A 21,795-nucleotide genomic window follows, 5' to 3' on the forward strand; every position below is an offset into this window, starting at 1 on the left:
CTCTGAGCTCAACAATAACAAAGCTGTGGATGGAATTATGAGAAGAAAATTCAAATTACATATATCTATATCAGGGCTTGCTAGAAGGCCTGGATCACCATGGCTTAGTTTTGGAAACTGCTTTCGGTTCCAAAACAGGTTGAAGGCTTTTGAGCATGAACACATGTTCTCTGCCTTGCCACAAATTAACAACATCTGCTCTAGTCTCCACATTTAGGAATGTTGGGGCTAGGGTTCAAATTAAACCAAAATAAGCTTTATTGTACAAGCCAAAGGCCATCACAAAACCCTACACATACTGTCAGGAAAAGAAATAACTGTATATAAAAAACAGAGCCACTGCCTGAAGTCTAGGGTTCATAAGCTGTAGGGCACCTTTCAAGCCCTGGCATTTCTCCAGATTCTACTATAGTTTAAGAAATTAAGCACTGATCAGAAGCAGTAAGTATTTAACTTACAAATGGGCAATCTAACAGCATGCTGTTATGTAAGTAAGTGCAAAGATAACTGAATTCTTGTAACATGCTGACACAGCTGCTGTGGTCCATCACATTACTTCCTCAGAAAATAAATTTAACGTGAGGAAGATGTCTCAATTGCCCCTTGACCCTTGTATTTAACTAAAAACCCTCAACAGAGTTTGATTTCCACCCCCCAAAAAAAGTCATAAAATGCTCATGATGCAAGTGAAATAATGCCAAATCACATTAATTTTATTTTTGACTTTTAAAAATTGGAAGCCTGCCTTTTCTCTAAGGAGCTCAGTGTATTGTGGACTGCATTACACACTTGTATCTTCACAACAACTCTTTGAAGTAAGTTTTGTATGAAAGAGAAGGATTGGCTCAATGTCACCCAGCAACCATCATGGCAGAAATTTCTACCCAAGACTCCCTGGTCCAAGTCCAATGTTTTATTTGCCTCATCACACTACTTCTCTAAATATATGCAAATCTAAAGTTATACATGTAAATGAACCTCCAGACCCTTGGAATAATAATGTTAAAAATCACATTCATGTCCATGTAACTGGTAACCACCTAACTTCCTCCAAAATATGAGAGCTAGCTAAGCTGAAGCTCAAGGCTAGATTTCAGCAAAATATAGTAAGGTAATGCCATATGCCAATTTCAAAAAAGTCACCGCCACCTGTCAGCTGGCTAAGTGATAGCTACATCTTTATGACACACTAGTATTTAGTATACTTCCATTTTAGTAGTTAAGAACACTATATTCTGCACACAGTTCAAAAGAGCATAGTCTCTGGTTTCATTATATAATATTCCATGTTGCTAAAATTAAAATACTTAAAAGCAACAAGCAGAAGGGTACTTGCACATGTTTTTCTCTACTCCAACTACCCCAACCCCACCTTTTTGCTTTTTGTAATGCGAGTCATGATGCCTACATACATTCACATAGTCTGCATCAGTTATCCATTCAGTTGGCAATGCCAGCAATCTATTGTGAGCCTCTGTGTAGCTCTGATTGGCTAAATGTTGTGGCTGTTGCCAGGATAATGACCAGTTTGAAGACCAATAAGGCACCAAAGCTCCATCCAATCATATCCAGCTATGTGACTTGATGGCAAAGCTTCTTAAATATGTAGGCATTGTCCTCACTCTAAATGATTTCTTTTGCCCTCTGTGAGCCACAGCTGCGCCATATATTTAATACCACTTTAGATCATGCCTTCCACTAAAGGATCCTGGGAGCTGTAGTTTGTTAAGGATGCCGAGGTGTTTTAGGATACCCCCTCACAGAGCTACAATTCTCAGAGCAGTTTAACAATCATGGCTGTTATTAACCATGGCTGTTAATAAAGTGGTACTGTATATATAAGTGCGTTAAATGTATGGCTGATTGGTTACACAATGATGTCAATGTTACCCAGAAAGAGAATTGTTTTGGGAGAGGGAGAAGATTTAAAGCAGCAGACATTTGGACTGTGAACCTCAGAGAAGAGATGTGAAAAAGGACCACTTTTGCGGCCTTTCTAAAAATGTTTCAGATTCCTCCAAAGCCTTTATTCCAGGCTTTAAGGCTTTAAAAGCTGCCAAGGAAGATTAACTATCTTCATATTGATAAAGAAATAATCAACCCAACAACAATTGTTTTCAAAGCTACAGAAAGCCCAAGAATCCACACTTTCTTAGTGATCCATTTTAGGAATGTCCTAAGTAATTGTATGTTGAGACAGATTAATACACTACCATTTAATAGTCTGCAAAAATCTAGCACTAAAACAAATTTCACATTCAAAAGATTGTAAGGTTGGATATAGAGGGGAAATGACAAAGATCGTGTCACATTAGAATTCAAGCGCTATTTTCACAGATTGCCTATTACCCTCAGAGCTAAAATCTTGGAAGCACTTGACTTTCTTATATTAGAAGGTGAGATGCTTATGGAAAGCTTCACTATCAAATCCCTCCACAATTTTACAGGATAAAATGTGCATTTACTTTTCTAGAAATGTTTACTATGAGCACTGTTAGAATCCATGGCTTTTCCGGGCTGAATTTTTGAAGTGGGTGGCAGGTTGGGAGTGAAGGAAGTGGCAGTGGGGCTGCAGTCATAGAAACATATTTTTTGCATCTAAGAAAGTATCTTGGCCTCTTTGTGTAAATAAAATAATTTAGCAGGCATCCTATGGTTAAGAAGCCCTAGCAAGGCTCAAATCCGCATGAAAATAATTTGATTCTCTGTTCAGCTCAGTATTTCAACATGCCTGCTATACTAGGGGCCGGGGAGAGGAGTACAACTTGGTACATATTGGGACAGTAGCAGTGCGCGTTTCCAATAGGTGCTGTAAGGTGGTGTCTATGGAAAAGGTAGGCAAGGTTTCTTGGGATACCCAAGGGATCATTACAATGTCCCCTATTGGCAGCAGATGCCTGCTGGTCTTGCACTAAGCCTAGGCATTCAGTTTTGACTGACAGGTATCCGGGAAGATCAAGAGACCTTGAAGGTCCACAGTCATGGACTGGAAGTCAATCTTCACAATTGGAGCTATTGTTCGGCTGTGTCCTTACAATCATTTGTGAAGATCACAGGCTCCCTCAGTCTCACCACAGAAGCTTCTAATGGTTTTCAGAGCTGACAAAAGCTATTCTAATTGGCCTCCTTGTCAGCTCTGCAGTTCTAACCCATTTTGCTTTTGTACACAATTTCCCTTGTTCTTTGTCCTCTTTTCATCTCACATTCCTTTCAAACATCCCAATGCTGATCAAGTGATTTGTTTTACACTCAAGATTTCTAACTTGTGATGTCGTGTAAGCCGAACAAGATTGGCATGCTACATAGCTTTTGCCACTAACATAAAATGTGGTCTTATTTATGAATGATGCATTTGGTTCATGAGCACTGTCTCGTATACTTAGATACAATCCATATGCTCATTTCTTTTTCTTTTCCATTTTAAATACATCTCTTATTCCATGTCCCTAAGCATAATTTTGGTTCAGTCAAATTGCACCAGGAGGGAAAGTCTGCCGAGTAACAAACAGTTATAAAGATCTACCACACAATGCAAAATTACAAATCAGTAACATTACACATTCAAAAGTTGAATGTTGGTGATTACGACAGGTGAGTGTGCGTAACACATTCTTCTTCTGCTGCTACAATGGCTGCTACTATATAACAGTTATATAGGTCCATTGGTGCCAGTATAGAGCATTACCTAAACCAAATAACTAATGGTTTGAAAAATCTACAGGTGCCACATCTTATTTTAAACATTAGGAAGCTAAGCAGGAAAATCTAGTGTGTTTCTGAAATTCTCCTGATCTGAATCACAGCACCACCAAATTTTGGAGTTTCAAGCCCATAGAAAATAAAGGTACAGAAAGGGGCAAATCATTTCATTCCTAAGTAAACTCACCTGACTCCCCATATTTCTCCCATGGAATATCCATATAGTGTGCAACTTTTTCCAGCTTCACTTCAAGAGACAAGAGGTTGAAGAGCTAAGGTGCTTGCTAGGTGGAGAGGTGAATCAAGTCTGAATTACATTGCTTGCATGATTGTTCTTTAAACATAAAAAGGGAATACTGGGGATAATTCAATCCTTTCCTCCTGTGCCTCAGTCTGAACAAAAACCTTTCTTCATCGAAGCTGCTATTCGGTATGGTAGGATACTCCTGTTGCCCTTATAACAAACAGCATCTTTAGATGAGTATTTTAAAAAGAAAGAAAAGATGTAACCTTGTGCACAGGACTACAAATGATAACTACAACACACACCCTTGTTTATTGGTACCAACTGTTGTGAAGTCATCACACTAAAAGCTATTATTAGTTACTAAAAAGCAGGGTTGGATTAATTGTTCTGCTGATAGCACAGTGCTAGACCTCAGCTGATTTTTGAAAGGTGTTATGTGTTTGCCTGGAGCTTGCAATGTACTGGCTTGCTCATCACTGCAAGTTTCCTCTTGTGGTCTTCAAATGCAGAGTGTGCTGTGGGGTTTGATTTTCAGAATAAATACAGATGACCATTTACCAAGATGGTAACGTGCTATTGCTGAGGAAGTTATACCATTTACCAGGATGATAACTTGCTGTGATAAGGATATAATCACTGGGAAAACATATACCATTTTGTCAGGTGGAGGAAGTAAATCTCATCCATCTGGGGACAGAGCTGACTTGAGTTCTCACAAGGACTCCACTCAGGTCCTTTCCCAGGGAATAAAAGGGAAAACTCACCTTACCTTCCATCACATCTCCCACACATCCTCCCTGTAGTCAGGCTTCCACCTACCCATCATTGGGGCTAGCAGTTTTGTTTTGGTTTTACCTTGCTTCAGATTATAATCGGCTGCTGTATTTGGGGTCAAGGAAGAATTTTTCCTTCAGGTAAATTGGCCAACCTGGTTTTTTTTGCCTACCTCATAGCAACTGTCACAACTTTGGTGGGTAAGGCATTGGGTGAGGCCTTAGTCATGGTTGAAGGGGAGGTTGTAAACCTCTGCCTGCGTCTCCAAGGGAATGAGGTATTCTGTTAAAGGGATCCTGGAATAAGTGCTCCTCTCCAAATGCCCAGGCAGGGACTAGGGTCATAGCATCCCTTCAAAAGGCAAACCACATAGGGTAGTACCTATTTGATGTACCATATGTCTTGTATTTCCTCACCACCGGTTCAACCTCTGGGAGAATCATCTAGCAGGTGGGCTGGTTGATACGGGTTACACCCAATGGCCTAAGCCCAAACATCTTACATCTGTAATCAATAAAATTGTGGCCTGATTTTAACCAAAGGATTGTTGTCATGAGCGGTCATTCAATTACATTCCACAGAGCAGGTCGGCAGGCTCATGTCTTCTGGGCATGCAAAAAATACCTCCCTTCCTTTTCCATTGATGGAAGTTTCTGCTGGATTAAAAAGTTTTCCATCAGCAGAGAACCATGATGCAGCCAAAGTTTCAGGTTTGAGAATTTAAATGTCATGTTCCTGAATGTGCATTGCCCACTGTACAACCAAACATTAGTGTGATCCTGTGCTGCAGGACGGCCTTTGCAAATAAGGGGATGAGCCATAAGCTCCAAGGGCCTATAATTAAAAGGACCTGAGGAAATGCAGTTGGGAAAAACTTTTGGCAACTATTGCCCATTAGAATAAAGTAGACAATACTAGGTTGCATGTTGTATATGGCAGCTTCACATGGTCATACTAATATGTATTATGCTTCCGAGATGAGGGGCAATTCAGAATATGGTTTTATCTACTGCAGGATTAAATAGAAAATTGCACTTAACAGTTGAATGTACAAGTTGTCATGCAAAATTATACACAAAACCATCTTCCCTACATAAAGGCCTAATAGGCCTTTGCATGGGAAAATCCAACACAGAAGAAATTTGGGAACTGAGCTTTTAAAGGCAGGGGACTACAGACAACACTCTTTAGAAACAGTTTCTGATCTGCTTATTGCCTCTGTCTTCTTTATTTTTAAAAGGCATTTGCATGGAAACAAGATCTCTCTTTCTAAAGAGTTCATCAGCTCCCGCTGCTTACATCCACCTGGAGTCATAATCCTGCCTTTGTGATATCATAATCATTTTGCACATCAATATATTGTGAGGATTATGATTACTTTAACTGAGAATGAAGCAGTGGGGACATCTGGTTTTTGTTTTTGTTAAAAAAGCAGGTACTATTTTAATGCAAATATGTTTAATAAAAAGACAAAAATGTAAACTCTGTGAATGTACTTTTCTTTTCTCCTAAACAGAATATTTTTCAATGGCTCCATAGTGCATTCATATCCTTACAAATTTAAAAGCAACAAAAACCAGAGATTTCCAAAACTTGATAGCCATGTCCGCATTATAGCGGGAGCAGGCAGAAAACCGATGAGGCTCTACTGGTAGATGTAGATCATCAAGGATTTCTGACTCCCAAATATGTAACAATAGCAACTACAAAACAATGTTTGTTTGCTTTATTCCGAATTAGTCTGAAGATGAAGAAAGGCAGTAGTGGGGAGACCAATAATGGATTTTTTGTGATAAAATGACTGTGTGCTGATTCTGGTACCAAAAAGAAATTCTGCATATGTTTTCAGAGGCATTTCTCTGTCTTAATGCTAACCACACATCCACCCAATACCCCCAACCACTATTTTATGCCTGATTCTGGTTGGTGGACATCAGCACTGTAATAAAAAGCAAAGTAGTTTTCAAAAGCTTAAAATCTGCTCATCTCTGATCTGAAGAATATAGGAAATATACCTGATGTTTCCTAGCATGAAATAGAAGCATCCCATATATAAATCTATTTATTTACAGCTAGCAAAATTCTTGCTAGTGCAAGGGGACTTTCCCTCCACTCCTCCCCACACGTGCCCCATAATCAGCTCCAGGTGGTCAAGGGGACCTCCAGAACAGTGAGTATAGAGCAGGCATCCCCAAACTGCGGCCCTCCAGATGTTTTGGCATACAACTCCCATGATCCCTAGCTAAAAAGACCAGTGGTCAGGGATGATGGGAATTGTAGTCCAAAACATCTGGAGGGCTGAAGTTTGGGGGTGTCTGGTATAGAGAGAGCAGAAGTGCAAGAAGATAATTTCCAGAGAGGAGAAACACTTGTGCTGATGGAATGATCTCCTTAGTGCTGTTGCACACAATCCTTAGTATGGCATAAGCTTTCATGGACTCAAACCAACTTTGCCAGATACATGGGCTTGAGTCCTTAATAAATGTGCTAGACTTTAAGGTGCTACAACACCTTTAGATCATTTTTGCTGCAAGAATCTAACACAAACACCTCTCTGGAAATTTATTTTAAAGCATTTTAGCCAACACCTCCGCAAGGAGCTTAAGGCCACATATATGGTACTTCTCCCCCGTCTAAAAATAAAATAAAATCCTATGAGGTTGATAAAGCTAAGAAAAAAAACTGGCATTAACTCTCTAATTTATAAGAGCACAGTCACATATTTCTAAACCTCATCTATAACTTCCAGATGGCAAGCGTATCATGAAAAAACGTGATCTGGAAGACTTTTTTTTCTTTCTTAAAATGATTGGAGTAGTAATTTCATGGCCCATTCAAAGGAGAATTTTGAAAAGCATGCTCAGTTTATTGTGAATGTATATGAAGATGAATACTGTTCCTATGAAGACATTTGGACCCCTCTTTTTATGCAACAGTAGGATTTTATGTAAGGGCTTTTTATGCGCTTCAGCTTTATTCGATCATTACAACTAGGGAAAGGGGATTAGCATCAAAAAGTCTTCAGACGCTATTGTTGATCCTGTCAAAACACTCTCACACAATTGTGAGTGTATTGTATAGTCCCACACAATCATTTCTGCTTTAAATGACTGTGAAGAGAGCAAAGTCCTAAAGCCTGGGTTTCAAATACTTAAAAGAACATAATAGCAGGTTTTAGTGGGATACTGTGTACACAGTCTATGTCATCTGTAGCTACATCACCTTTGGCAGGTAATCTCTGCCAAAGACCACGAGATCAGCAGGATTAGCAGTAGTTGGTCCAAGTATTCTTAATAGCACCTTTTCTCTTCAGCAGCATGAACTACTGTGTAGGTTTAAGAGAGCAAAGCATTTTTGGACTTATCAGAGCTATATAGGGGAAAGGAGAGAGATAGAAAATCCAGATGCCTGTGGTAAAATGAAAAGTTGTGGTTTCTCTCCATTTCCTATTTTTCCAGTTCTTCACATCTTCGCAAAAAATTGTGGTTTGCTTTTATTTATTTTTTTAAGTACTCATTAAAAAAATTCAGCATTTTTGTATGCAGTTTTTACCAACATACATATTTGTAAGCAACTTTCCCTAACAGAATGCATTTTCGTATGTTACTTTCACTAAAATATGCACTTCTACACATGCTTTCACCCAGATATAAACAGTTTCTTGTTGGAGGACTGTATTGCAAAATTCAGCAAAGTCCAGATTCTGAACAATAACTGTTTTCTTTCATGCATTTGTGAAGAAGTAAGCAGGTCCTCATTAAAAAGGAAATGAAACTGAATTCCTCCCCCAACCCTCCCCCCCTAACATCCACTCTGTTCCTCAGGCATGAAACAGAACTACTTCATTCTGGAATCCACCAAAACAATTTTGCCTACTCAGTTATAGTGGACAAGATGAAAGTTTCCAAAAACTTTGCCTTTTTGAACTTAAAATAATCTGCTGTTATCCTAGCTAAGTTGAAAATAGTTTTCCAAAGTTTCCTTATTACTAGCACAAAACTTTCATAATAACTTCACCAGCCTGATAATATTATTCAGATCTTAATCAGTCTGTTTGATATTTATAATAAGAATCAAAAATCTACTTATTTATTCAACGTACACCTCTGCATTTCACAGCCTACTGGATTGTGGTCATTCATCATGTCACCTTTTTTTATTCATTTCCTTTCCTGCTATATAAATAGTGCTGGACTTTGACATTAATTAGATAAGCAATAATCATAAAAAATGTGTACTTTCAGTTTTATTGAAACTGGATGTTCACAATACTGTTTTAGCCTCTCACAACTTACTGTTACATTACAGATTTTACAGTTTACTTCTTTCTTTTCTTTCTTATTTCTTCAAAAGTAAAATAATTATGGACTAAATCCAACCCAGATAATTTTGTAGCAAAATGAAGAGTTTTATATGTGTGGTATAAAATAAATTAACAGTAATATGGGCTATCATATCCACAAAGCAAAATAATCAGAGATTCAGTTCACAAGAGTACTCCTATTTTGCCATAAAATTAACGAGCCATAGTCCTGAAATTACAATGAGCTTCTAAAGATATGGAAAACCATTCACTATCTGCATATTCTCCAGAAATGTCACCTGAATCAAATGCAAAATAAAGTATAAAATAATGAAACCTTGATCCTCTGGCCATTTGAGCTAGAGCACTTAAATAGACTCACTTGGCTCCACCCAGGAATGAATAGGAAGAGCAGTGGCAGATTGAATGGATTCCATATTAAGCATGGAAGAAATATAGGGGTTGAAAGGCCACTTGAGAATAGGGATTACTGGTAAGTAAGAAGACTGAATCATTGCATGTTTCCTATAGACCCCCTTGAGTGTTAAGATCAGCAGTGGGGGCCCTTTTAGTAGTTCTACCACTCTCAGTCATTTGGGGGGTACAAGCCAAGAAAAAGCATTCTCTATGGTAGCACCTTAGCTGTGGAATTCCTTCTCTGCAGAGCATCTTCACAATGTTCGTTTTGTCGGAAGCTGAAGACGTACCTCATTACCCTGGCCTTTTACACCTGAGCTATATATTTTTGGACCCACCTTATCTTCTAGATTGCAATCTGGTTTTCCCCACTTTTAATGTATTTTTAAATTGATGTAACGTACCCTGGGACCTCACAGTGAAAGGCAAGTAAGAAATTAATGATAACAATATTCATTACTCCTATTCTTAGAAGAGAAAATTGTAAAATGAAGTGCAGTCAATCTAAAGAACGGAATTTAAATCAGGGGTCAGCAAACTTTTTCAGCAGGGGGCCAGTCCACTGTCCGTTAGACCTAGTGGGGGGCCAGACTATGTTTTGAAAAAAAAATATGAACGAATTCCTACGCCCCACAAATAACCCAGAGATGCATTTTAAATAAAAGGACACATTCTACTCATGTAAAAACATGCTGATTCCTTGTGTGGCACTTGTACAAAACTAAAAAAATATATTTTAAAATACAGTTGAGTATGTAGGAACAAGAAATTACAATTTCCCCATCACTTAGTTGTTTATAGGTTTGGATACACATGCTTTTATCACCTCTCACTGCCAAATGCATTAGCTTATTCAAGCTGACAAGCAAAGGTATGGCAAATATAATTTCGCGAGGAACATTTTTTTAATCAGCTTTAATGAGGAAAGAAACCCCAACACATCACTGCCTTGAATAATCACAGAAAGAGTTATCTTAAATAAATTTATGCTAACTAAATATGATTTTGTAAACCCCTAGAAATCAAATCTGCATGCGTTTATGTGTGTGTTTTCCCTTAAGGCAGCTTTCAACATCAAAAGAATTTTTAGTTGATAAAACTGTTGTTGTCACTGTCAGCAGATCCTCTTAAAAATCAAATAAAGTAACACACTTTTTTGTTTTGCTCTTTACAAGACAAAGGGAAAAAATCAACAGCAGCAGCCGCACTTTGGTAATGAATTGCTGTTGAGTGGGAGGGGGGAATTGGTCCATGCCTTGTTAATGTCCAAGACAGATGGTTAAAATGAATGCAGCAGTGGCGGCACTTGAGAGAGTGGAGCAGCAACCATCTCCCAGCACCATACTCACTAAGAAAAGCAGTGGTGAGGCCGAGAGAGCTACACGTCAGTGGCAGCCTTAAAGGTGTGCATTGCCCCAACGCAAAGCTATCTGGACCTCGCCACCACTTTGACCCAACCCATCAGGGCAAGTGCAGCACCGTGGCTGTCCAGAGGGCACTGCTGCTGCTCCACACACACTTTGTCGCATGACGCTGCTGTTATAATGCATTCTGTATGGGGCTTCCTATGGAAAAAAAATGAACTGGATCAAAGTACAGTAGGCAATAGTTAAAAACCTGCCAGTTCCCCTCTCCTGCCTGGGAGTAATTCAAAGAGATGGTTTTAACCTAAAGAGCTCTAAACACACTGGGACCAGAATATCTTAAAGGCAGCCTGCTCCAGTCTGAACTTGCTCATTTGCTAAGACCTTCTGCTGGGGCATGTCTGTAGGTTTTTCCACCTTCTGGGAGTAGTCGATGGGCACTTACAAGAACAGGGCCTTTCCTGTGATGGCCCCCAGACTTTAGGGCACCCTTTCCAAGCACATCCACACAAATACCTACTTTAATTTCTTCTATAACGAAGAGGAAAACAATTCTTTTCTCTCTCAAACCTTTGGCAGGATATATGAAGCTACCTTATACTGAATCAGACCATGGGTCTACCTAGCTCAATACTGTCAACACTGACCTGCAGCATCTCACCAGATTTCAGACAGGGTTCTCTCCCAGCTGTATCTGGAGAAGCTGGGGACCGAACCTGGGATGTTCTGCATACAAGGCTGATGATCTACTGCTGAGCTATGATGCCACTACAGAAATGTCTTGTTTAATTTTACCTGCTGGTATGATTCTTGTTGTTGTTTCTATTCTATTAATTTCAATTTTTCAATTTCTTTGTCCTATAATGCTTGTATGATGCCTTGAAGACTGGCCACCAGAAAGGCTGGATATAGACAGGTAAATAAATGCCTAAATCAAACTAAATGAATCTGTCCTATGCTTTTATCTATACCAAGCCAAAGCTTAACTCCCATCACAGATACGTTCTGCAGTATTCTCCCTCCAGGGGCAACTGCAGCTGCTGTTGATGTAAAACTGTCTGTGCCCCATGAGAGAGGGGAGCTCCAGGGGGTGCTGACCCATCCTCATCATGACGATTTCCATGAGCCAAAGAGCTCAAATTAGAAGTCGGGTGGACTAAGAAATCTATTTTAATGACTCCCTCCACTTCAAGCCAGATTGCTGAGAACTATTAGATTGCATTAAACGTCTAAGCATATGTCAGTTACATTTCTGAATACCCCAGAGACTATAGGCAAGACCTAGTGTACGACTTTACCCGTCTCTTGATTTGTACTGTTTTATGCCTGTGGCAACACTATTGTGGTATTGCAGCAGCATTAAAATGAATGATGAATTACTTCCATGTATCAATGACAAAAACATTATATTCCACTTATGTGCCACAATGTATAAAATAAATAGTAGTAGTAGTAATAGTAGTATTAGTAGCAGTAGTAGCAATATATTATTTATACCCCGCCCATCTGGCTGGGTTTCCCCAGCCACTTTGGGCGGCTTCCAACAAAAGATTAAAAGTACATTAAAACATCAGTCATTAAAAACTTCCCTAAACAAGGCTGCCTTCAGATGTCTTCTAAACATCAGATAGTTGTTTATTTCCTTGACAACTGATGGGAGGGCGCCTGTAACTTCACTTCTCACAGGGAAGGAACTGCCAGGAGGTCCTCGGCACTGGACCTCAGTGTCTGGGGAGGACGATGGGGGTGGAGACGCTCCTTCAGGTATACAGTACACACATAACATCTATTAAACCCACACTAATAATTACAATGAAAGCAGCACCAGCCCTTTCATTAAAAGCAGTCTGCTTCTAAAAGCCTGTTGAAACCATGAGATGGGCCAGGTGGGCCACTGGGTTGTTTCAGCAAGCTCTTAAGTTCTAAGGAATTGTATCAGCAGAAAACTATTGCTGATACACACCATTGTGTAACTGGCTCCACTTTGCAGCAGCATTTTGTGACTGGTAGGCCTCAGTTCAGCTTTTTCAAGTGGGCCCTGGTTGCAGATAGTGTGGCATGACCATAGCTGCCAAGTTTTCCCTTTTCTCGCGAGGAAGCCTATTCAGCATAAGGGAAAATCCCTTTAAAAAAGGGATAACTTGGCAGCTATGCCCCTGGCCTAGATGATACCTGTGTAGCTGTCAATATATAACAAAGGGATAGACCAGGCACCCCCAAATTGCAGCCCTCCAGATGTTTTGGCCTACAACTCCCATGATTCCTAGCTAACAGGACCTGTGGTCAGGGATGATGGGAATTGTAGTCCAAAGCATCTGGAGGGCCGAAGTTTGGGGGTGCCTGAGATAGACGAATAGATGCATCTAAGAATAAAACAAAAATGCATATCCAGATTGTGAGACAGTGCTTCCATCCCCGGTGTCTCCAAGTATGGCTGGGAAAAGCCACTATTTGAAACCCCAAAGAGGCTTTAAGTTTCACTGAAGACAAGGGAGCTAAATGGACCAGTAGTGGCATCCTATGTTCCAATGGTTCTTAGAGACCTAAATTCAATACACATCCAGTGTTTAAACCTTAATAGATCTAACTACTTGGAACTTTTTTTAAAAAAAATGGTATCAATATATATCTTCCCAATAGCTTTGAAAACTGGTGCAACCTATATGCCAAAATTCACCCTTCTCTGAAATTTTTGCCACCAAAAAGCCTCTCATACTCTCCATGGTGCAAATTAACAGAAATTGTAGCAGCAGAATCGACCCTACAGTGCAAAAGACACCTTTCTTTCCCAGCATTTATATCCTGCCCATCTTCCAGTACATTCAATCAAAGCTTTAGATTTTAAATTACTAATAGCAAGATTCAAGCAAAAGCAAATTAACAATGCAGATACTAAAATAACTCACCTTGTAGAAATGCCCAACTTACTTGTTTTAGCAAAGGAAATTACATTTTGTTTTACTCTAATTAAAGATCATTCAGATACGACACTTTATTACATTTTCCAGAATTTTGTTTTTCATTTCTTTTAGCAACTGAATGCTTGTGTCCCTCCCATTTTTCAAGACATTTTTGAATTGCTGCTTCTCCCTTGCCCCACAAGCAGTTAGAATAGAAATTACAAAGTCAAGCTGTCTACAAAGCTGGCACATCGGGAACGCTTTACAGTAGGGATCAGCAAAAGGATGTTCCTAGAACCAAACAGACACACAGACTCCTTTCTGCTCAAAGTGCTCTTGCCTCTGACTTAGCAACTCGTGTGTGTGTGTGTGTGTGTGTGTGTGTGTGTGTGTGTGTACGTGTACTTGTCAACCCACAAACTAGAATTTGGTGAGTAGAGGACTGTGTTCTGACAATGGGACTTGCCAGCATTCTACTTTAGGAAGCGGGTTTGCATACTGGTCCACAATCTTCTATAAACATAAAGGGACCCCTGACCGTTAAGTCCAGTCGCGGACAACTCTGGGGTTGTGGCGCTCATCTCGCTAGCTGCTGGCATAGGAGCCAACTTCTAGGGGCAGTTTACTTTGCCCCCCCCTAAAATATTTGAGGGGCCTGACTCCGCCCACCCCACCCCACCCCCCAGTTAATGGGCATTGCCATTCAAATTGTGTGGGTGGGTGTCACGTCTTGTGATTGATTATGTGGAGGCAGGGCTTACCTCCCCCCCCCAATATTTAATTCAAGCTGTCACTTGAATAAGTGCTTGCAACTTTCTTCCAAATCTATTCATGAATAAAATTTACAGCATCTATCTTTCTTTCTTTCTTTCTTTCTTTCTTTCTTTCTTTCTTTCTTTCTTTCTTCAAAAATGTCAGTAAACCTAAGCCTCCTTGAGACAGCATTGCAAAAATAAGCTATTAGAGTGAAATAACTTTAAGTATTTTCTATGAAAATGACCTGTCCCTCTGCCCTCTTGCCGCACTCTTACTTCTCATCTGCATTTTCTCCCACAAACATTATGTAGGTCCAGGAGACCACTGATGAAAATATATAACTGCATCAGCTTTATTATTATTATGCAATGCTATTAGGAAATGTACTATTGACTATAAATATGAGCAAAAGTTCCTGGGCTCCATTAATTTTGCAATCTTTACAAAGAAACAGATTCAGTCCCTAATAATGCCTAACACAAATCCTCTTACATGAAGCATATATTGCTTTAATATTTAATTAATAACGACAGTGACTTGGGGCACAGTGCCTTGGTTTGGTGAATAAAAAGTGCACAAAATATTATCTGAGAGACTTTTCTTTATAGAAAAAAAAAGAACACAGTAATAAGGTTGGGGAAAGAAAATGGAATGATCCACAATGGAAAAGGCTAGTGTTAGATTCCATTGTAAAATTGAATATTTGATTTTTAAAAGCCTGCATTTTAAGGGGGGGAGATCCCCCTTTTTCATTCTGTTGGATAAAATGTTATTTGTATATATTAATGGTCAAGACATATTAAAATTATTCATGAACTATTCATATTTCCCAGATAACCGTTTCTTTATTTATAGGCTCAGATCTCATTCTTTTTACCCGTTGCTTAGGCAAAGTTCTCAAGGGACTCTAAAAGTGTATTAATTGCTTAAGGCTTCCAGGATTAATATTGTGTAGCCTTGTATCGAGAACTGAATTTATTTTCAATTTGATACGACACATTATGGCACAGTCTGCTATCTTTAACTCTTGATCATATGTTTAAGTTACTGTTTCTCAGTGGTTAGGATCCTAGTGTTTTGCTCAATCTACTTCATCCTGTACTGGATTAAATATGGAGAAATGGGATGGGGGGGAGGGTGGGTGAGGGGCTCCTGTTTTGAGGGACAGTCCTGTCAAGTTCTGCCCTGGAAGGCGCATTTTAAAATTAAGGTTTGCAAGCCTATGCACATTAACTGACAGCAAATCCCATTGAACTCAATGGGACTTACTTCTCAGGAGACATGAGTAGGATGGCACTGTAAAAGTATTCCACAACCACAAGACAGTAAGAGTCAGCCAACACAGATCAGAGAGAAACAGAGAGATAAGGGCCTCTTTACTAGAGATAGGAGTATCTGTCCGTTTTGGTTTCACTAGGTTTTTCCATTTTAGCTCCCTACATTTCCACATCACATTCATATATATATATATATGTATGCAATTTTTCCCAACATATACATTTTTGCAAAGAAAGTTCTCCTGGTGGAAAGCATTTCTGTATGTTGCTTTCACTAATATATCTATTGCTATGCATACTTTGCCCCACCACGCATTCTGGTACATATTACTTGGCGGATAAGAGAACTGAATTGCCAAATTGAGAAATGTGTGAATCTCAACAAAAAATGGCTGTGTTTCAGTTTGCATTTAGATTAAAACTCACCTTGTTCGCACTTTCAGAAACAATATGCAAACTGAAACACAGCCATTCTTTGAGATTCACACATTTCTCAATTTGGCAATGCAGTTTGCGGATTGTTTCTGAAAGTGCGAATAAGGCAAGTTCCCCTTTAAATTCAAACTAAATTCAATTTGTACCTCATCCCTTGTCTTCACACTCTACTTTTTTTAAGGTGCACACATCATGTTTTATGGAACAGGTGTTTTTTAAAAAAATTTTTTAAAAAGCACTAACCTAAACATGTAAAGTTATGAGCAGTGCAATGAGTACCTAAACATGTGATCATATAGGAGCCCACTCATCAGAGTATCTCCCAGTGGAAGCATAGAATTGTAGAGTTGGAAGGGACCCTGAGCCTCATCTAGTTCAACCCCTTGCAATGCAAGAATCTCAACTAAAGCAGAGTGTGTCCTCTGTGGCAAACTCAGCTTTGATGTTCAGCAATGTGTCAAAAGGCACATTGTCAACTTATAGATGCAAAATGGAATTGAAGCAGGAAAGACAAGGTATGAAGCAGGAAAGACAAGGTAACGTGGTCTCTTAAAAAAGGTTCTTCAGCAGGTGAAAGGCAAATTCAAAGAAAAATAAATCTTATTCTCAAATGTGTGTGTAGCTCCTACAAAAAGCATGAGCACCAAACAAGAAGCTAATAAGTTATCTACATCTACATCTATATATCTATATAATCTATATCTATATCTTCTATATCTATATCTGCAACGTCCAGCTTTGAGATGCTTTATTTCTCCTTACTTTTATTTCTTCTCTCGCTGCCTAAGCGAGCATTGCTGAGGTTATGTGACCAAGGCTATTTTTAGAGGTGTATGATGATCAAGCTTTACTAACTAGTACAAATTCCAGCTGCCGTAGAAGAGCAGCTTCTTGCCTTGAAACTCGCCCTACAGCAAAAACTGCAATTCCCTAGAAGCCAGAGATCATGCTCACAGGCTGAGTCTATTAAAAAATGTCAAGGCTGAAATCTCTCCTTTTTTATTTCCAGGCAATTAGAACATCAAGATTGTTACAGTACCTTCTGCTGTAATCTCTGTCATAACGGTGACGGTAAGGAACACTCTGGTGAAAAAGGTTAAGTTATATTGGCAGCTGAGAGGATATGACCAGGGTCAGCGCTGACTTTTGCAGGAGACAGCAAATTGAAGGATGGGAAGTCCTCTACAGTTCTGATTTTTCTTTGGGGGTCTTTTCTTCTTCTTTTGAGCTATCTTCTTAGTGAAGCCCTGCCTCCCCACCTCCCAAGACACTAACCCCTTTCCCAAGGCAATGCTTGCAGCCCAGACTAAAGTATCAGCTCCTTACAAAAATAGCCGTGGCTCTCAGCAAATCTCTAGCGCGGCTTTTTTGGCATCCTGGACACCACATTCAGGGACCAACTCTTTCCTTGTTTTCTGTAAGCGTCCAGACCCAAATAAGACAGCAAAGCAGGTAAAAGCAGCAAGCAGCAGCAGCACAAAGGAACCGAAAAGAACTGTTTTAAGCCCCTGCAGCTTCTTAAATATGATTACAGTTCTTTTGAGGTCTGGGTCACAAAATATGAAATATAGACTTGACTGTAATCTTATCCAACCAAGCTCAAATGTATTCTTAGCACACTCTTAGCACATTCTTTCCGGGCCTTATTTGGGTTGGGGAGGGTGCTATGAAGGCAGCCACAATGACTAAAGAAGAAAACAAACCTAGGTAAATTTCACCCTGTTAAATTGCCCGTTGACACTTAAAATCACCAAAGTACAACATTTTACCCTCTGCTTCTTCTTTTTTAGTTGCGGCTGTTGCATTAGTTCATAAGAAGAATCCTGCTGGATCTGACCAAGAGTGCATCTATTCCAGCAACTTAATCCTTAAATCTGTGAGCCTGCATATTAAGAATGGACAGCGTATAAGCTTCTAGTATGCAATTTAACAAGTGTTTGCAGTCAGAAAAATATTAAGCAGTGACTTCTTTGGGATTCAAGTGCACTTATTTGCCTAAGGTATTTTGTATTAAAAGCATGGAATTTCAAGGGTGTTAATAGATGCATACAACTCCTTATTAAAATACAGGCTGTCTGGTGTCCAGATTTTAAGCTTACAGGTAGCTAAGAAGAATTTGCAAAGGTATTGTCCCAATACTCTGGAGAGCCCTGTGCATGGACAAAATGGGCTGATTCATTATACAGTGGTACCTCGGTTTAAGTACACAATTGGTTCCGGAAGTCTGTACTTAACCTGAAGCGTACTTAAGCTGAAGCAAACTTTCCCATTGAAAGTAATGGAAAGTGGATTAATCCGTTCAGACGGTCCGTGGAGTACTTAAACTGAAGCGTACTTAACCTGAAGCAAACTTTCCCATTGAAAGTAATGGAAAGTGGATTAATCCGTTCCAGACGGGTCTGCGGAGTACTCAACCTGAAGCGTACTTAACCTGAGGTATGAGTGTAATTGGTTCCGGAAGTCCGTACTTAACCTGAAGCGTACTTAACCTGAAGTGAACTTTCCCATTGAAAGTAATGGAAAGTGGATTAATCCGTTCCAGACGGGTCCGTGAAGTACTTAAACTGAAAGTACTCAAACCGAGGCGTACTTAAACCGAGGTATGACTGTATTTCAACTTCATATGAGTTTTGCAGAATTAGAAAACTTTAGCTGGATCCTCTATCACTATCTCCTTTCTGGCAAGGAAGTCTGATATATTATTATTTCCCCAGCGGTATAGTATCTGCTGCAGCACTAGGGTGACCATTTGTCCTTATTGGCAGAGAACAGTCCTCTGTTTGAGGGGCTTTTAGCAGCCCTCAAATGTCCAATCCAAGTTCAATGTAAAGATAAAGAACCCTACAAAGGGAGATTTGCAGGGACATTGAGTTGCCCATCAGCTGTAAGCACCTAGACAGTAGACTGATGAGGCATGCAGGTAACTTTGTCACAGTTATGCACTCTATGGGAATATATTTCTATTTAAATAATAGCAATCATTTCTAAATTTGCACACATTGCATGTGTATTTTTGTGCAAATGTGCATCCTCTTTTCTGTCAATGCACTTTCTCTTTTTAATGTGGTATAAGTGGTTCTCTTGTCTGGTGCAGCTTTTTCCTCCAGGCCAGCAAGAACCCTGGACCCTGGACCACACAAAAGAAGCCCATGCTCCAGCATCACTATTATTTATTATTAATTACTACTACTACTACTACTGCTGCTGCTGCTGCTGCTACTACTACTACTACTACTGGGTGGCACTGTGGGTTAAACCACTGAGCCTAGGGCTTGCCAATCGGAAGGTCGGAGGTTCGAATCCCCACGACGGGGTGAGCTCCCGTTGCTTGGTCCCTGCTCCTGCCAACCTAGCAGTTTGAAAGCACGTCAAAGTGCAAGTACTGTAGATAAATAGGTACTGCTCCAGCAGGAAGGTAAACAGCGTTTCCATGCGCTGCTCTGGTTCGCTAGAAGCGGCTTAGTCATGCTGGCCACATGACCCAGAAGCTGTACGCCGGCTCCCTCGGCCAGTAAAGCGAGATGAGCGCCGCAACCCCAGAGTCGTCTGCGACTGGACTTAACTGTCAGGGGTCCCTTTATCTTTACTACTACTACAACACGATCTCACATACTATAACATATCTTTCTCTCTGTATTTTATTTCATTTTTGTAAACTGCCTTGCTGAAGGGCAACATGTCAATCTTTGAAATAACTCATATACATAAATGGGAGTGCATCTTCTGGAAACTGGGTTAACTGGCTCCTCCAACCCAATACAATACTTCTCAAATAATTCAGTAGTCCTGTAAGGACCATTGCAGTCCCTGTTCAACTGGAATAACGTAATTTGCAGCGCATATCAGGGGCACCAACAGAGAATGCCACCTGTTTCCCTGGCTGGAGTGTTGGAGTGCTGCTGCCGCTGCAGTGATAGAGCAGGTTTACAGCATCATTACCCTTGCAGGGAGATCATAGTGACATACTCTGGCTGCTATGAGTTCTCTCTCTCTTCTACCCCCCTCCCTGCCCACCTCTCTTCTGGCAGAGAGAGGACTCATGCACAGAAGAAGGCAGAGGGAAGGGGATCAGCTAGCTAAGAGCAAGAAACAGGCAAACACCCAGGAGTTTTTTTTAAAAGGCCATGCTATCCTTTCTCCCACCCCCAATCCCTGGCACTACCTGACTGCTTAATGGAACTCTGGGCAGACATTCCCCTCACTGCAAAGGACCCTACTTCCTCTTTTAGCAGTGTAGCTTGCTGACCTTTCATGCTGTGCAGCCAACATTTTCAGTGACAGGGCCCCACACAAAAATACATATTTAAATATGTATTTAAAATATGCATTTAATAATGTTTTTAAATTCTTATTTTAAGTACACAGTTTAATGAACACTCTGTTTCAAAATAAGCATCTAAACACATTATTTTGATACATTAAAAACTGCTGAGAACCGATTTGCAACATCTGAAGAAGTATACACATTGGTAGATAGCTTAATTCAATGTTTTAGTCTAGGAGGTACACATCAGGTCATTTGATATATATTGGGGCTTGAGAAAACCAAATTCCTCAACCACCCTTAAATCAGATTAGGTAAATAAATTGATAAAATAGCATGCACAGAGTGCTGTGGTTGTGCACATTCATGACCTGCCTAGCATCATGAACTGGTTCTGAGTGTTAAGCCTGACAGCATCAGTAACAGAAGCAGCATCCTACTATAAAACTAAATTCTTGCAAATCACAGATATGGAATATTATTTAAATATCCGATGAAACCTTTCTACCAGTTGGTTCTCCTGGAGCAGGAACAGCTGATGGGAGGCTCAGGATCCCAAAGATATTCTGTACACCACTGGATTCCTCATGTCCTGACAATCCTACACTTGTAGGTCACGGTATTGAATTACTACTGACGTACAGAATGCAGCATGGGTGATGACAAACTCTGTGGGTATTGCCAGCACAGGCATTTCAACACTTGGGTGAATTCTTGACACCCCTGAAGATATGGACATTTTTAACCATCTCCTTATTAAAACTAAGGATTACAGACAAAGCTCGGGTTAAGTACGCTTCAGGTTGAGTACTTTTTCAATTTAAGTACGTACTCCGCAGACCCGTCTGGAACAGATTAATCCACTTTCCATTACTTTCAATGGGAAAGTTCGCTTCAAGTTATGTACGGACTTCCAGAACCAATTAAGTACTTAACCTGAGGTCCCACTGTACACTGCAACTTGGATCTGAGACTTGTAAAAGTATTTGACTTTCAGATGGGCTGTTGGGCTAACATAGTGTAAAATTAGTCACATACTTATCTTTAGTTTCTGAGATACAATTAATGCCTCCAGGATTCACCAATCAGTAAATGAAGCATTTGTGTTTGTGCGTGTGTGATATAGGCAAGGCAATATCTGCTTTTCAGCATTGCGGTATATCATCAGCCAAACATTGCGGTCTGGTGCTATATCGCAATGTTGATGAAACAAGTTGCATTAGCCTCAGCCTGCAATGCATCGGGTGAAATTGCCACAGCTCTCACCACAGAGCTGAGGCGGTTTCACCCCAGTGCCTAGCGGGCTGAGACAAGGCAGCTTGTTTGTACGGCTCAGCTGGGGCACTGCTTCCGATCCCC

At 40.1% G+C, this 21,795-nt stretch overlaps 1 protein-coding gene across 50 annotated transcripts in view; it reads right to left on the bottom strand.

Moving 5' to 3' along the window:
* The window catches only part of TRDN (triadin), a 165,881-nt gene extending 148,425 nt beyond the window's left edge, over positions 1-17,456 (bottom strand). For all 50 annotated transcript variants that reach the window (XR_015948960.1, XR_015948959.1, XR_004692212.3 and 47 more), the window contains exon 1: positions 17,212-17,456. Coding sequence is in view for 47 of the 50 variants with exons in the window: in XM_088666093.1 (XP_088522219.1) it covers positions 17,212-17,233 (22 nt within the window). In the remaining 3 variants the exon portion in view is untranslated. The remainder of the gene's footprint in view (positions 1-17,211) is intronic.
* Between the last annotated feature and the right edge of the window lie 4,339 nt (positions 17,457-21,795).

Source organism: Zootoca vivipara, chromosome 3 (assembly GCF_965207765.1).
Source record: "Zootoca vivipara chromosome 3, rZooViv2.hap1.1, whole genome shotgun sequence".
NCBI classification, from domain to species: Eukaryota; Metazoa; Chordata; class Lepidosauria; order Squamata; family Lacertidae; genus Zootoca; species Zootoca vivipara.